General features: G+C 40.6%; 1 protein-coding gene across 1 annotated transcript in view; it reads right to left on the bottom strand.

The window, feature by feature from the left end:
- Nucleotides 1–1,258: 1,258 nt before the first annotated feature.
- Nucleotides 1,259–16,526, bottom strand: part of mboat2a (membrane bound O-acyltransferase domain containing 2a) — a 45,625-nt gene continuing 30,357 nt past the window's right edge. The window contains exons 4-13 of the mRNA XM_030786266.1: nucleotides 12,406–12,501; nucleotides 10,656–10,711; nucleotides 8,125–8,179; nucleotides 6,411–6,594; nucleotides 4,786–4,978; nucleotides 4,288–4,391; nucleotides 4,113–4,177; nucleotides 3,836–3,968; nucleotides 2,400–2,551; nucleotides 1,259–1,545 (exon numbers count right to left, since the gene is read on the bottom strand). Coding sequence (XP_030642126.1) covers nucleotides 1,341–1,545; nucleotides 2,400–2,551; nucleotides 3,836–3,968; nucleotides 4,113–4,177; nucleotides 4,288–4,391; nucleotides 4,786–4,978; nucleotides 6,411–6,594; nucleotides 8,125–8,179; nucleotides 10,656–10,711; nucleotides 12,406–12,501 — 1,243 coding nt within the window. The 3' untranslated portion in view covers nucleotides 1,259–1,340. The remainder of the gene's footprint in view (nucleotides 1,546–2,399; nucleotides 2,552–3,835; nucleotides 3,969–4,112; nucleotides 4,178–4,287; nucleotides 4,392–4,785; nucleotides 4,979–6,410; nucleotides 6,595–8,124; nucleotides 8,180–10,655; nucleotides 10,712–12,405; nucleotides 12,502–16,526) is intronic.

The following is a 16,526-nucleotide window of genomic DNA, read 5'->3' as shown; positions in this document are numbered from 1 at the left end:
AGTGGTACATCTGTTATCCCACAGAACCACAACTATATTTGTTTGAAAAGAGCGAAAAGAATGCTTTTCTGTAAACCAAACTAGGTAGAAGACTGTAATTACAAAAGCCTAAAATTGCTTGTGCTGTATGATACTGAAAAAATAGTTTTCATTCAACAACATGGTTGCTGAATAAAATGAATACATTAAATGATTGTAAATTCTGACTTATTGCACCTTTAGGAAAATAATATTCAGTTTAAAAAAAAACACATATTGAGAATTCTGCTGTGATACTAATTCTTATCAAACGGTTCTGCTGGAATTCAGGATAATTAGAAAAACAGACAGCTGATCATCATGTTGTTCAGTACAATGTCAACTCTGAGCCCTGAGGAAACCTACAATACACCAGACAAACAACTAAAAAGAAATCCGAAACTACAACCCTTGAGAACAAAAAAAAAAAGCCCTTAAAATCAACAGAAATTGCAGTAAATCTTAACAACAAAGACATTCCCTTTGCTTTTGCATTCTCATTCAAAATAAATGTCTCAGGAAGCAGCAGATATGAACCAATTTGGAAAAAAAAAATGAGACCCAACAATGGCTGAGACAGGATCCTAAGGCCTATAACAGATATTGGCATCATACACTGTAGTTCTAATTCTTGATCGTGAACACACATTCCTTTCTGAGCGCATCTGTCTAACAGAGGTTACACTGTTTAATTGACAATGACAAAAACCCTCTAATTACTATGACATATAGGCCTGTGCTGTAACCTCTACACTGTGTTAGTAGAGGTGTCTCACACTAACCAGCCCCCTCTCCAACTCCAGTCTGCAGAGCTATTGATTAGATAGAGGTTTTAAGGCAACTTCAGATTCATTTGCATTCCCCTACACACCCATCATTCCAAAATTACTCATAGTTTTTTTACATCCAAAACTCATCCTCTCCATCTCCATACTATTTCTTTGCTCAGGGTCCACAGACGAGAGATGTTCTCTCTGATCACTGTCATTGTTGCTACCAGTATGTTGACTCTTTTTTTTTTTTTTTTCCTTTAATTCTCGTTTTGTTTTTGTCTGTTTTTTTTTTTTTTTCCAATGTCATTCTGTTTCTTTGTGAATAAAGAAGAATCCCCACACTGACGTCAGTGTTTGTTTCGAGTTCGCTGCAGCAGTGTGTGTGTGTGTGTGTGTGTGTGTGTGTGTAAGAGAGCACATGCACACAGGCTTGTGCATGTATGTGTACGTGTGTGTGTGTGTGTGTGTGTGAGAGAGAGGGCACACGTGGACGCGCACTCGCTCTCATATGTGTGTATGTGCAGAAGAGCGTTGTCGTTGTCTCCCCTCTCATGTGTCTTTGTTTTTCTGGTTGTAGTTGTTGTCTGTGACAGACACACTGCTGTTCTCCTCAGCCTGGCTTGGAGCAGGGCTTTGCAGCTGTTCCTGACCCTGCTTTTGCTGCAGCTGCTCCTTTGAGCGCGAGTCCCTGCGTTTGACAGGCAGAGCCAACGCCAGCAGCAGGCATGCTATATGTATACAACAGTACCATGACCTGTAGGGGAGACGAAATAGAAACACTCTCATGAGACTGAGGGAGATTTTCAAAGACCACAATATTAACCTTAATCAGAATTAATAATGTAACTGAACACAGCAAATAAAAGTTATCAATGAGTGGCTGATCTAAGAAGTAGTGACTGAAATCATGCAATCGTAGAACTAACTTTGATAAAGTGAGTCCTCGTTTCTGGGACTTGAAATGTTGGAATAGTCATTGAGGATTAGGACTTCATGGATGGTTTAAGAACAAGGTGTATTAGAATTTCTACATAAGAACAACATATACAATCCTGCCAACAAACTTCGTGTTTTATAAAGAACAGATTCAGGCCTCTCCTTGACTGAAACACACTGTCCTTTCTTACTAGGACATCCTCTCTCTCTCTCTCTCTCTCTCTCTCTCTCTCTCTCTCTCTCTCTCCCCCTCAACAGAAGGAACCAGTATAAGACTGTCTATCTAATGAGAGAGCTTTAAAAGTACCCCAGGTGAACAAATTTAATAAAGTTACTTTGACAAAAGACACCAGCAAATCCTTTTTATCTCACCGGAGGGCACTGCAAAGCTCTGACTGCTTTATGGCCGCTCGTGAATTTCCCCTGTCTCTGAGCAGTAAAACTGCCTCATTAACAGCCCATGTGTGAAGAGGTCCGAAAATTTAACGCTCTCATTTTCTCCTCTGCCAAGACCCCTTTCTCCACTAATTAATTTGCCTTAAAATGAAAGTTGCACTAACAAACTACACGAAAGCATCCTTTGTTTAAAATGTAGTAGTAAAAAAAAAAAGTTTTATATCCCAACATAAGAAAAATCCAAGGGTATTTCTTGGCATAGTAGGACATACTCACCAGTAAAACTTTAGTGAAGGCCCCACGGCTAGCAGCACGAAGGGGACGACTGTGTAACATATAGCGATCTGAGTACTCGCCCACGTTATAACGTCATAGATGAGTTTGTGTGTGCTGGAGCCCAAGAAGTGTTGTCTCACATTATGTCTTACCTAAGGAAAAGACGAAAGAGCAGAACAGAATGAGCATTTCTGCATATGAGAATCAATTCAATGTTGTTCAGCTGCTTCAATAAAAACCACTGAGGTGGTATTCTAAGAAACAGTGTTAGCAAGCTTTTTCCCCCTTGTCTAAAACAAACAAATACAAGTCATTTACAATGATGAACCAATACACCTTTAATCCAACGTGTTTGACATTTCAGACCGGATAGTTAGACATATTTATCAGGAAAAAACAGAAGTCAGAGGTTAAGAGTTGTCTGATACAACTGACTCCTAACTCCAGTTGTATCACATTGGGCAGGAGAAACCAAACAGTTAGGTAAGATCATCAGGAGGAGATGTAATCGGTAAGGCTGGATGAAAATCGGAGCTGAATGAAATTCACTTGAGTTTAGTTTAATTGCATACTGTGTTTTCCTGAAGGCATTCTCAGGAGTACTGCTGTTGACTGACCTACTTCTTTGCCCCATATATGAACTTTCCAGAACTTTCATCATTACTGGGCAGCTGAGCCATCACTCTGATCTATAGTGAAGGACTGTACTATTGACAGAACGTTCTCTACTCATAAAACTTAGATTTTGATCTCCAATGCAAACTGATTAATACATTTTTATATTTTCCTCCTTCAGTGAAATAGGTACAGGGTCTTCTAAACCTGACCAGGCATATTCACTGTTGTTCAGTAAAAACAATTCTGGTGGAATTTGGAATTCTTTGGACATTGTGATTTAACTCTGTTATGTATTGAGTCAGTAATGGCCTCTCCTTGTTCTACAGGCTGCTTCATTCATCACGGTGTCCCCCAATTTCTTTAGTCATGAATTCAAACCTGACAATGAAGGCTTTCTCTGGTCTAAATCAAAGCAGACCCTGGCTCCACTGCCCTCCTGTGTTACATTTCTACACCCTCTCTCAGCTGCCTCCATTAGAGCAAAGAGCCCAGATAAGACCTCCTAATGACAATTATAAGGATAAATTGATTAATGAATGATTCATTCATTTTAAAGCACGTTTCCAGAGGGAAAAGTGTTTCCTGACACTTTCTTCGACAGGACAGAATCTAACGAGTCCAAATGAACAGAACATCAAAGGCAAATTATTACTATTATTACTCTTTTTAGTATTTCATTACATACTAACAACAACAACAAAAAAACCACTCAGGAAACATGCAAGACAGGTGCAATGGCATTCTCATTAAATGTCACTGATTCATCTCCGTGACCTCACCGCTCTGACATAAGCTGCGTGTTTATGTTATCTACTTACTGCCCGTGCTGCCATGGTCATCCCAATGCCAGTGATGAATGTGAGGTAATAGCCTGGGTACACTCCATGCCACACTGCAGACAACAGGAAAGTGGCTGCCGTGGGGTTGTACGGACAGCGCTCGTAACATACCCTTCAAATAACACATCACAAACCCGTTAACTCCCTCCCACATTTAAACATTTATCTGGTAATGGTAAGTACTGTAGAGGACGCTGACAACTGCAGGCCATTAGATGCTACAAACGAGTGTTATAACTGGTTATGAGGCATTCACCTTTTCAACCAAAGGGCTGTCTGGATGTTCCAGTTGTCCAGGAACATTTTGAAGCTGGTTGCGAACTGAAATTTAAATTGAGTTTAAAAAAAGAAAAGAAAAAAAAAGATGGTGAAACTTAATGCTTGGTATAGAAGCAAAACATTTCAAGCTGTATCTTTATACTAGTTCACACCTCTATGTCCAGTATTCTCAGGTTTGAGATCAAGTCCCATCTGGGTGTGCCGTCTTTGTTGTAGCCATTAAAGCCAAAGCCGGCGGCATTATTGATGGCATCAGCTGTTCAAAGGACATAAAGCTAATCAAACATCTCTCAACAGTCAAACCACTACAACTCTACACTTCGTGCATTGTAAGAGGGAGACAAGAAGACATGAAACATTCTCCACTACAACACTAGAGGGCAGTATAACTAAGAAAAGAATAACAAGTAAAAGGTGCTGTAAATTTGCTTCAAATGTGCTAGTTTACTTTAACAACAAACAATCCATTTCAGTCCATTAATAATGTAAAATAAGTCTCCAAACCTAATTGAGAGCAATCAACACAAAAAAAGGGCAAAAAAGCCTTTGTTATTTATCAATGTAATCAGAAAACACTACACAGTAACCAGGAAACTGGGTCCTCTGACACATATCGAACTCACCGCACACAAGTGCACAATCTAACTTACCCAGAGTCCATACAAAGTAGTACTTCGGTCTAGTAGCCAACATGGACAAGTAGAGGTAGAGGACCTGGAAGTAGAAGGGTTTGGTGGCAATAAAGTGATCATCGATGACACGGTCCACGGGTAGTATCCTGAAGAAGGACAGGTAGACCAGCAGAGAGACGCCGCAGGTACAAAGCTTCTGAATGACGGCCCCCTGCGAGGAGAATCATGGACAGTCAAAACATCAACGGTTCACCATCAACACACCCCAAACACTATAAGGATCAGTTTAACAAGGATTACTATGCATAATGACTTGAATTATAATGGCATTGAATGATAATCAAGGGAAGCACCAACTGAAAATGTGCCTTTTATCATAGGACCACACAAATCACAGGGCTGACTCTTTGGCAGAGAACTGAATCTGTTTGTCGTTGTCCCCGTTATGCAAGAGGGCACACAGTGCATGTTCAGCTCAGTCTGACTTGTCTTTAATTATCCTGATATTTGAACCAGTGCTTTCTTGGCATTTCCTTTACACTTAAATATGCTGCGACTGCAGTATTTTTATTTTTTCAGAAAGCCCTGCCTTGAGGCAAACTCAATAACATTCCCTCTTCTAATTAATGCCCTTTCCCATCATCAGAGATAGGAATGCACACAGCCAAACAACTTCAAGTTCTGAACCCAGTCTGACTCCACTGCCCCAAAACCACTGACAGAACAAATTACCGCAAACCAATCAAGAACTTGAACCTTTAACTGGAATGCGATTCATTTTTGATAATGTAATTGGGGGACTAATTCATTAAGGGAACGTAATTTTTTTTTTTTTTTTTTTTTATTAACACAGGAAAGAGGAACTCGGTGTGACGCTGTACGGCCACGGCGCAGTGGCGCGAATTATTCGAAAGATAAAATTCACGGTGGCGATCCATCATCGAGCAATGTTAATTAGATGTGTAGTGCAGGGGCTATCCTGTCCGTCGGCGGGGTCTATTAAAGAGCTCATTTCCCTGTTAGGCTTTTGAGGAAAAAAGGGCTGACTCAGACTGTGTTTATCTTCATTCACCTGTCCAAAACCAAAGCCTCTTTTCAGCAGGCTGAAGATATATGAGCTGCCGTCACGTCCAGCAAGCCTCTTGTGTCTCGTCCTATATCCAATATTTATTCAACACCTTCCCCTGGCCAGAATCACAATCATTCAACTCCTCTCACCTCCAGCTAACCTCTCGCTTCTAATACACCAAGCTGAATAGCGCTAGAACTCAGATAAGCATACCAATTATGATGCAATCATTTTTTTTTCTTCATTCAAGATAAAAAAAAAAAAAAGGCAACATTTGGCATGGATCGGTTCCTGCCGTTCTCCCTATCAAAGTTAGTCAACACTATTCCTGTCTCTAGCCTGGTTATCAGACTGCTTTTGTGTCCGGATGTGTAGCAAACGCTTTTGACTGCAGAAGTGAATGAATGACCGAACACTCCCAGTCAAGGTTCTTTTGTTCCTTAAAAGCTTCACTTGTCAAACGCTGGGACCCTGGAGACTGATTCGAACAATAATGAAGTTCAGTTTCACTGAGTGAGGTTCTAAAAGCCAGTAGGTGGAGCCAGAGCAGAGCAGCACGACAAGATTGGACTACCTTTGGAGAGGGGTCGCTTTGCTTGTACTTCCCGTTCTCTTTGCCGTTAGACTCGGTGTGTTTGGGTTGGTAGCCCGTGCCCTCGATGAAAGCAATGTAGTCGTTGTAAGAGCAGGTGGGCCCTGCGAGGATTCCCATGAAGTTGCAGTTATAGCTCAGATATTCCAGAAGGCTCGGCATCCGTCTATACCCCAACAACACACACACACACAAAAACAGATCGACATTACACACAACAACGTCAATACAAAGGATGGAATGCTTCATAACAAAACCAACCTAACCTCACATCATGGTCATTATTATTTAATCAAGCTATTGCCATTTTCAGGGACTGAACTAGTGGCACAAAACCAAAACATCTTTGTTCCCTGCTCTTGTCTCCTTAGCTTTCCTGCTTTTGAATGTGATGTGTTTGAATTTGATGTGTTAGAATGTGATGTGTTAGAATGTGATGTGTTTGAATGTGATGTGTTAGAATGTGATGTGTTTGAATGTGATGTGTTAGATAGGCTACAGTGAATGTTTAAAGGTATCTGACTGCAAACATCCCACTGCCCTCAGTCTGAAGATACAGATTGGGCAGCCACTGTTTTTTTTTTTTCTGTTTACAGGGAAAGAAGCCGTTGATGTCATATTTAAGGTGTTCCTGTGAAGATCATGATATGTACAGATGATCAAGGCCGTGCAGGTAAGCTACAACAACACACATCCTGAAATACAATTAAAGCATTCTTTTTTTTCTCTTTTTCGAACAAATACGAAACCATCTGAAATTAAACCAGAATATTACTTCTTGTATTTGGGTAATGTAGCTCAAAATGGGGGTTTCAGTGAATAATTTTTCACCTAATCAGCAGTGTCTAACTGATATCTCACATTCTCTTCAGAATGCTCTACAGATTCCATTCATTAAAGGGAAAGTTCACTCCTTTTTATTTTGAAGCCAAATATTATGTTATTCTCTTTGTTATACTGGAGCCTTGCCTCCACCCCTCCTCTTTCCTCATTTCCTCTTGTAAAGCATATGACTTCCTGTATGTATGCTGCCCACATGGTGGAATGGGGAATGTGTGGTTGCCAAGCAACAGTGAGCAATCTGTCAGTGTGGAATGATGAACTGTGTGTTGTTTTTTGAGCAAAACCCTCATGGCAAGCTCAGTAATACATCCTGTAATTGTTGTCGCTATGAAGAATATTGGGTTATCTCTGAAGAGAATGATTATCCCATCAGTGAAACTCAGTTTCTCATATCAGTCTTCGATTCCATCACTATATACACTGACAAAGTCTCATCTGGGGAATTAGATGCAGAAAAACTACTGTTTAATTCATCTTACTATCCAACAGTTCTTCTATTCCTTTTGCCAGCAGATACAGAAAAACCTCTTGAAAAATAATTTACCTTGCTATCTAAACGCATCTCTATTACTAATTCATTACTTTGAGAAATAGTGAGGTAAGGTAAAGTGGAAACCAATACACAGGAATAGAGTTTTGAATTTATTACTAATAATCCTGGTAATATGGGAAAGTTAAGCTGAGTAATTGAATGATTTTAGTTGTAAGTGTCTTGAGATGTTTTCAGTAAGTAGTTTTTTTGGATTGATACATTTCAAGCCAAACATAAACTTCCAATCTTTCTATAACATGGGCATAAGCAACAGGTAAACACACCTAGCCCACAGAATACAAACATACCTTCTGAACATACCTTACAGCAAGATACCTCTGACCGGGCTTCAGGTGCTCCTCCTTCCGTGCCAAGCCTGTGTGTGACACACCCACAGATACTAAGGTCACATGACTACTGTCTGCACTGTCCATATGGTTTTCATGTGGTGGTACCTTTTCTGCATGAACAGAAGCATATGGATCTGCTTGCTAATGTATGTCATACACGTCACAGTCCTGTCATCCTGTCATGCGGTGTTCATATGACTATTCATATGATTATTACAAGCAGAAGGAAAATAAAGGGTGACACAGTCATTTCAGAATGATAGAACAATACTTGAGGTGAACCAAGACAACTGTTTCACTCTCTAACCTCAAACAGAAACAAAAACACACACACACACGCACACACGCACGCACGCACGCACGCACGCACACATCAAGAGTGTGATTCACACTCATCTGAGGAGCCATAAGAGCCAGAGTCTTGAAAAGCACTGTGATCACACCAACAATTCTGAGTGAATTGGACCAAATGACCCAGAATAAACACGCTCCATGCTTCACACATCAGCCATGACAAACTGGAACTTCACTTTATGATTATTAATGTCATGTCTGATTCCACTCTCAGAAAACTGGGCCAAAATCTGCAAATTCTGAATATTCCAGAAACCTAGTGCAGAGATTACTAAAATATTTAAGAAAACAGCCATTTTAAAAAAGCAGTGGGTTCTCCATGGTTTAGTGTGGAGCAGTACTGGGTAGCACTGGACCTTTATGGCTCTGGCAAAACACAGATCAGCACCAGTGCAACTGTCTATTGGTGGGCTGGATGGGTGATATCCCAGAGAATGAGTATAGGTCAGAATATGGAGCCAAGTCCAACGCCACTCACTACAGACACCGTAACCAGAATAAGATTAGCTGCTTACCAAACCATCATATCACTTCACAACTGTTGCTAAACCACACCCACGTAAACACATGCACACATACACACACACAAACGCACACGAAATTCGCATGCTCCTGTAGCTACAATGAAAGGAGTATAAGTCTATTCAGGTGTGCGCTGTCCTACACTTTTCCTCCACATACCAAGAAAACACAACATTAAACGTCTCATTTAGATATGAGAGTGCAGGACTGCCACGTCACTGAATTATATCATACTCATAATGACTGTGCCATGAATTTATAAGGCATCAACTTATCAAACTGAACTGTGAACTCAGTGACTGTGGCTGACACTTAGATATCTGTGGAGACAAGGGTGGGAAAAGGACACAGGTGATGTTTAGTGTACCCCAGGAGGCCAGTTAAACATGGCTCTTAGAGGGCACCTCGTCCCATTAAACCCCAATCTCTGCTTGAAGCTCAGTTTGGTAGTTGTTGGTTGGTATCTGGCCAGCAGTCTGCTAAAAGTGTGACTATAAATACGCAATAGCCAGTGAAAAGTGTTCCCTCTATGTGAGGTCAGAAGTTATGGTTAAAACAGTCAGTGTGTTTGTAAGTTCACTTGTAGTTCAGCTGAGGACACTGAGTCTTCACCCCGCTGCATAAACTCATTTATACCGCACACACCCACAAATACACTGTGTCACTTTGACTGAGCAGTGTGACATTCAAAGTACACAATAATAGACCTGAAATGTCGAAATGAGCCTTTTTTTTTTTTTTTTTGTGGTGAAGGGACACTCTCTGTTGGACTAATGCAATGTCACAACAAGTGCTGATGTCCACTCGCCTGACATCAAATGACACTGGCAGGTTGGTTTATTGGGGTTCTCTAGGGTTTTGGTCCCAGCTCTACTGACTCTAGGGCCCTACAAATTGAAGAGGGTTTAAGCTACACTCTACATTACTCAACCACACTCCCACTCCACGTCTCTCTCCCATTTAATCAACCAAATCAACTTTTGATTCAAGAAAAAGAATAATTAGGCTCTCGATTCAAGACGGTATCACAAAAGGCCTTGTTAGCTGAGGATCTTTATGTAACCGCAGCTCAGTCAAGCGAAGCAGTGGAAAAGAAACAGTTTTTAATAAATGTAAGGTAATTCAGTGCAGACACCTGGTGGAACTTATAGTGCTGTGCCAGCAAAGAACATGTCAGGTGACACTGTATTTGTTAACACTGGTCTGAAGTTTCCTGTTTGTAACATAGTTTTCTACAAATTTATCACGGTTTATCATTGTAGCAGAGGTGAAAACCACAAAGAAAAATCCACCTTGAAGTTCAGAAAGTTTACATATCAGATCTAAGAGATCTAAGAGCAAACTCTTACACACACCTCATCTCTGCCAGCCAGCAAAACTGTTTTGTGTGTATGTCTACCAGCAGGAAAATCATGTACATTCATAATTTCACAAAGCATGTTCGTGTAGCTATTTTCTCCATAATTGTTTGATTTGTTTTGTCCTTTTGCCAAGAAACAGCTCTTGGCTGATAGAAACAGCTCTTGCCGAAAAGTGACAAATCAGTGTGACGGCTTCCTCCGAGTGTGACAGACTGGTCTGAGATGAAAGAGTGTGTGTAAAAAAAAACAAAAAAACAGCGCTTACCGTCGTGAATCTCAAACGCCAAGCTGGTGATCTTCTGAGTGATAACCATCATGGGTCTGAAGGGGAAAACAAGACGGACAGAGACAAAGATATCAGACTGAGCCGATCACGGCCAATGAAAGCCAAATTAACGCCAGATCCAGAACTGGAATTCCACAAATACTGGATCTAAAAGTGAATCACGTAATACAACCACGTGTCCTGAAAGTCCTCTGGGGGCAATGGGATTAATCAGCTAACAATGATTATTTAGGTAGTTTAGTTCTTGTATTCAAATCTAACTGTCCAGTCATTTTCAGCTCATGTCACATCTTAAAGCGAGTCAGCACTAAAAAAGACTGGAATCCAAGCTAGCCAAGCATAGAGGGGTAGTGGCACATTAGCATCTTTAAACATCTAGTAATCAGGGAAAATCCAGGCTAATCTACCATGAATCATTCAACAGCACTTCTACACACATTCAACATCATTTCAACATTCATTCAACAGTATTTCTACACTCAGAACAAGTGGAGCTGTAAACCAAGAGATTCTTCTCCCCAAGAGGATTTAACTCTCCCGTTGTCCGTCTTCAAAGGCTGTGATCCGTGATTTATCCATGACTGATAGCCTGTCTCTCTCAGTGGATTTCTGTTTGGATTTCAGGACGGGGCCTTCATTTCCATCACTGATCATTTAAATTATTCATCCATCAAATGCAATCACAAGCAACTTGAGCTAGTTTCAGTGCATGTAAGGACAGAGGATTCCTTTACCTTTAACTTCCATCATAGCAATAGCACTGAAAAGACTGGTTTTTTATTCCTGTGCCACCTGACCCCCTATGAACACGTTCTCCTGTTATAGAGATGACCTTTCACAAGGTCAACATCATGTACACTTGACATTTTCCACTTCATTAAACAATAGGGCTAGACAATATAATTAATAAAAGTACATGATAATCCACAACTACTCCAGTTTACTTGAATTATTCTAGAATCTCTTTCACTCAATACACTGTTTTTTGTTTAGTAAACTGAGATGGACAATATAAAATCATTACAGGCATGTTGATGCAGCTGTTACTAATACACTCTGATGCTGTTGTCAGTATTCCCTGTATGGTATAATAAGGAATTCATTACATGCCGTAGTTCATTTAGGCTGACTTTTACATAGTTTAAGAAGAACACTAAAACCACCTAGCCTACTGTTCAACTAACCCAAAGCATTATTTTGGTATCTACTTTTACACAGTTTCTTCTTCAGTATCGTTTTTGAAGAAAGAAAAAAAATCATGTGAAGGAGTAGAAGTATAAGAGAAAATTCGGGGCAGGGGCAACATATTCAGTTGCCAAGCAACTAGCACCGCCTTTCTGCCCTGGAGAAGTATTGTTACTGTCTACCTCAGCAAACATGATTCCAAGGGTGATAATTACACCCACGATCCAAAGCATTAAATCCATGTATTTAATGTGGTGTCAAGTATTTATGACCAAGTGTATGTCTATCTTGAGACTGGTCCTATTTTTCCATGACAACGCCAACAAAGACTCAGATTAATTCAGTTACTCAGACATAATGAGCTTTCTTTCAAATAACAGTAGGTGCCCAATTTAACTTTTTACTGTTAAAAAAAGGAGAAAATGATCACTAAGTTGATCCTTATCACAGCAAGTGAAATACTCAGGAGTGTGAATTCTTAATCCCAAAGTTGGAAGCTGGAATTTGTATCAGTGAGGAACGTAGCACTTGGGCGGAGACTTACCCGGTAAAGTCTGCTGAGTACATGCCGTAGTCAAAGACATAGACGCGTGTGATCTGACACAGGCTCAGATAGCCCAAGGCAAACACAAAGCAGTACCTACAGAGAGAACAGAGCACAGAGGACAAGGCTCAGCGAGGACTGCACAAAACAAATACAGCTATTACACAGCCAACTTCAGCTAGGACTTAACACCAAAGAAAAGAAAAAACAGTTGGACACAGTTCAGTGATAAAAAGACAAAATTAATGGGATATCACATCATTCAGATAGGATATCATTTCATTCAGACTTGATGACAGAACAAACACTCCTTTTTTAAAAGCATGACTGTGATGCGTTGCCCAAATGAGAGACCCCAGCCTTGTGATATGTGGAGAGATTTACAATCATTTTGAGTCAACTTATTCTATTCGACCCTAAACTTTTCTTTACAGTGTTCTTTTATCTACACCTAACAGTGACAGATTCACTGGGACTGCATTTCATTGAGATTAAACATATGCTAAGTCATGGACGAAATGTACTTTCACCCTCTCACTTGTTTAATTCCAGAGGGATTGTAGGTAATCTGACAAATGAACTGGAGTTCAGTGATTGTTATTCAGCACACTGTTAATGATCTGAATTATAAATGTGTAAATACATTTCTGTTTTTTCATTAATGGTTTTAGCATCAAAGGGCAAGAAAATCCAATATTTCAACAAATTGAAACTGAAAAACAAAAGGGAAAGGGAAAAAAAACTGCAAGTTATAGTCTCAGTCTATTTTTTTTCCACCCAAGTAACAGCTGCAGCACATTTGGATGGTTAGGGCCTTAACATCCTACTCAGTAACAAACAGTGTCCCTGTTCAGCTAGCTGCAGAGACATGTCCGAGGGATTGTTCCAAACTGTCAGATTCCTTCACAGGGCAGATTCTTGACATAGGAGAGGCTGGCTTTCCAGCCCTGATAAAGCAGTTTAACATTACTACGCTCCTACGCACAGACATTTAGGGAGGCCCTTTACACTCTCTCCAAACATTAAGTCTCTTCATCAGAGTGGTGGACAGTCATAGGTCCAAACATAACGCTGTCAATGATCTCATTCTTCTGCTGAAGTATGTCGCATTGGGGAGTAGGCAGAGACCTCTGAGGTATGCTTGACAGTCGTGGGTTTGCTGGGGTTACGGGCCAAATACAGAGATTAAGTGTATTGAACACCAGGCGTGCGATGAAAGTGCAGATCAGTGAGTACAACTAGAGGGTTTTATCCGTCTGTAGAAATGCATCGAGCTCTTAAATACAACATCTGACACCACAGGATATGAAGAACTAAGGATAGAGTTGAAAGGGATTTGTATGGTGTGGTACAACAGTAAATAAACACTTTAGTCTTTTCTTCAGTGTTTGACTTTTGTCCCACTGAATAGTTTGTTATGAACTCTGAACTCCTTTATAAAGGAAAAAGCACACTGTAAAATACCTGTTAAAAGTGTGGCAAAGCAGACCTTGAGAGAGGCTATTTATAGACTAACTTCCTCTTTAAGCTCATTTGTTTCTCTCGCACATTGTGCATTCGAATTTTGATGAAGCATGACAACTGCAAGTGATGCAGTTTTCTGCCACTCTGGTTTACAGTAAATATCATAAGCCAATTCAGCTCAGAGAGACACTTGCTAACATCAGTGACAACGTGTTTCCATGTGACTGAGTATGGAATTCTGTGTAAGTGTTGTCAAGGAGAACAATATATGAGAGAGCTGATATTTAAATCTATCAAGAAAACCTGTATCATGTTGACTTTCACTGAATCTTTCACAGAAGTTGAGATGACAGACATTCAAGAGCTAGACACCGCCCCCCCCCCCCCAAAAAAAACCCTATCTGCATCAAAATGAACTCTAAGATCAAAGTGAGATGAATTATGAGGCCTAAAAATTAGATGCCGTTAAAAGCAGCAAATAAATAATCCCATTGCCTTTAACATGTGGAACAACTCTGAGGAGAAAAGACAATTTTCTTTGAGTTTAAGCCCATAGTGCAAAATGGAAAGCAGTTGTGTAGCTGCCTTCCTGACACACTGTGCAGGCCTTCAGAGGGGCCTCAAGCCCACAAAAATGTACCTCCAGCTGAGTGAACACAAGACAGTGCAAACATGTGTGTCTCTTTAAAACCTATGTACAAACACACTGACATAGCAGTCAGTCAAGCTTGAAGAGACATGTTCTACACACACAAAAGACCAAGCATGTTTCCAGCCACATGAACATACATAAATATACGTTGATGCACACAGACAGACAGACAGACTGAAAGACACACACACACACAAACACGCGCGCTCGAACACACACACACACGCACACACACACACACACACACACACACACACACACACACACACACACACACACACACACACACACACACACACAGAGTACACTTTGGTTAAACTTTAAAATCATTCTACACAAGCAATCACTGATAACACATAAACAGATATGGTTAGTAAGAGTATTGACGGGACTGGCTGCTTTACAGCCAAGATAGCAGAGAGAGAGAGAAAGAGAGAGAGAGAGAGAGAGAGAGAATCAATGAATCATGCTCATTCCAAACGCTTTATGAGCATCACAAAGGCTATTAGGCTTATTTATGGCACTGTCACCTCACAGTGCACAGAGTGTGTATACCACCCCAGCACTACACCAAACCGCTCAAAAATTCATCAAAGAACTGGAGTCAAAAGCTTAAAAAAAAAAATTACTACACTGCCTTTAAATTTCACGCTTGCATTGTGTGTCGTTTGATATATTTGTGCAGTAAATTAAAACATTCCACAACCTTGTCCCTGCCACGACAAAACAAGTGAACCCAATCAAAAAGAACAGAGTAAAGGAGAAGCCATGAAGACATGTAAATCCTCCTCCCGTTCATTATGCCATAAGACCATGAGACCTCAAAGGGGAATTTAATAGCTTTATTAGCACTGTTAGCTGAGAGGAGACAGATGTCCGTCACTGGCTGTAGCTCCATTCATATGAGTGGTAATCAGGTCAGTGTTCGTAAGTAGTAGGAGGAGACCTGGACAGCAACAGCATGTTTACTTAGAGCGAGGCCATCCATCCCAACACAGGTACAAATGATATGTCCAGCACTTCAACACTAAGTTCTCTGACTTCTGCCTTTGAAGAGGGATTTGCTAAGAGCAATATTCTAACACCTCTTTCTTGGATTCTTCATGATGTTGTAAACTGAGCAGTTAGCAAATGGTTGGGCTCATAGATGAGTAATGTGACCTGTACTCTGTAAATAATAACAATAAATTTTGGAGCCTTCAGTCTGACTCAGTGTTCTTTACTGGCACCATTTTACAACTTTTTCCATCATGTGACACATCCCCTGTGAGGTCATAGGTCAAAGGTCTAATGAAATGTGTACCACAGGGACAGGGGCATATGTGTGTGATGTGGTGGATGTTATATAGGGGAACCTGGCTATCAGAAATGGACATACGTTTGTCAAGCAGACACGGGTCAAATCTTTACATGCTAAAAGGCTGCCTCTGATGGCGTCCGATCCGAAATTCATATGATCCGTTCAGAATATCCAACACCTGTTTTTATGGGCACTTTCAATCTGTCCTCATCGCTGATTACTGTTTCAAAACGTTTTAATAGGACTACAGTAGAGCTACTGGGTAAGAGAGCTCCAGTTACATGTTTGAATGGTGACCATATTTCCTGTGGCAGCTGCAAATATTTCAAATGAGCACTCTAATCCTGGTTAACTTTTACCATGGTACCACTGAGAACATACTTACTAGACATATGACAGTTTTAATATGGCAGCATAATCAGTCCACGATCATAAGGACATTGGATGAATTGTTTCCATAATACAGAAAATGGCTGGCCGCACAGCACTCGTCCATCCCAGGAGGTCAGACCAACAATCTGGGTATGATTAGAGATCCCAGTCACGCTGGTAAGAGCCTGCTCACAGACCTCCAGTCTGACAGACACTAGCGCAATATCAGGGCATAAACCAACTGGTGCACAAAACAGTCTCTACTCCCACACATTATGAATATGAAACTGCACCGCTGACACTTACAAGTTCTGTTCGGCAGACGACTGTGAT

The sequence above is a fragment of the Chanos chanos genome, chromosome 10 (genome assembly GCF_902362185.1).
Source record: "Chanos chanos chromosome 10, fChaCha1.1, whole genome shotgun sequence".
In the NCBI taxonomy this organism is placed as follows: Eukaryota; Metazoa; Chordata; class Actinopteri; order Gonorynchiformes; family Chanidae; genus Chanos; species Chanos chanos.
The sequence above is the reverse complement of the archived record's forward strand: the minus strand, read 5'-3'. Positions and strand labels throughout refer to the sequence as shown.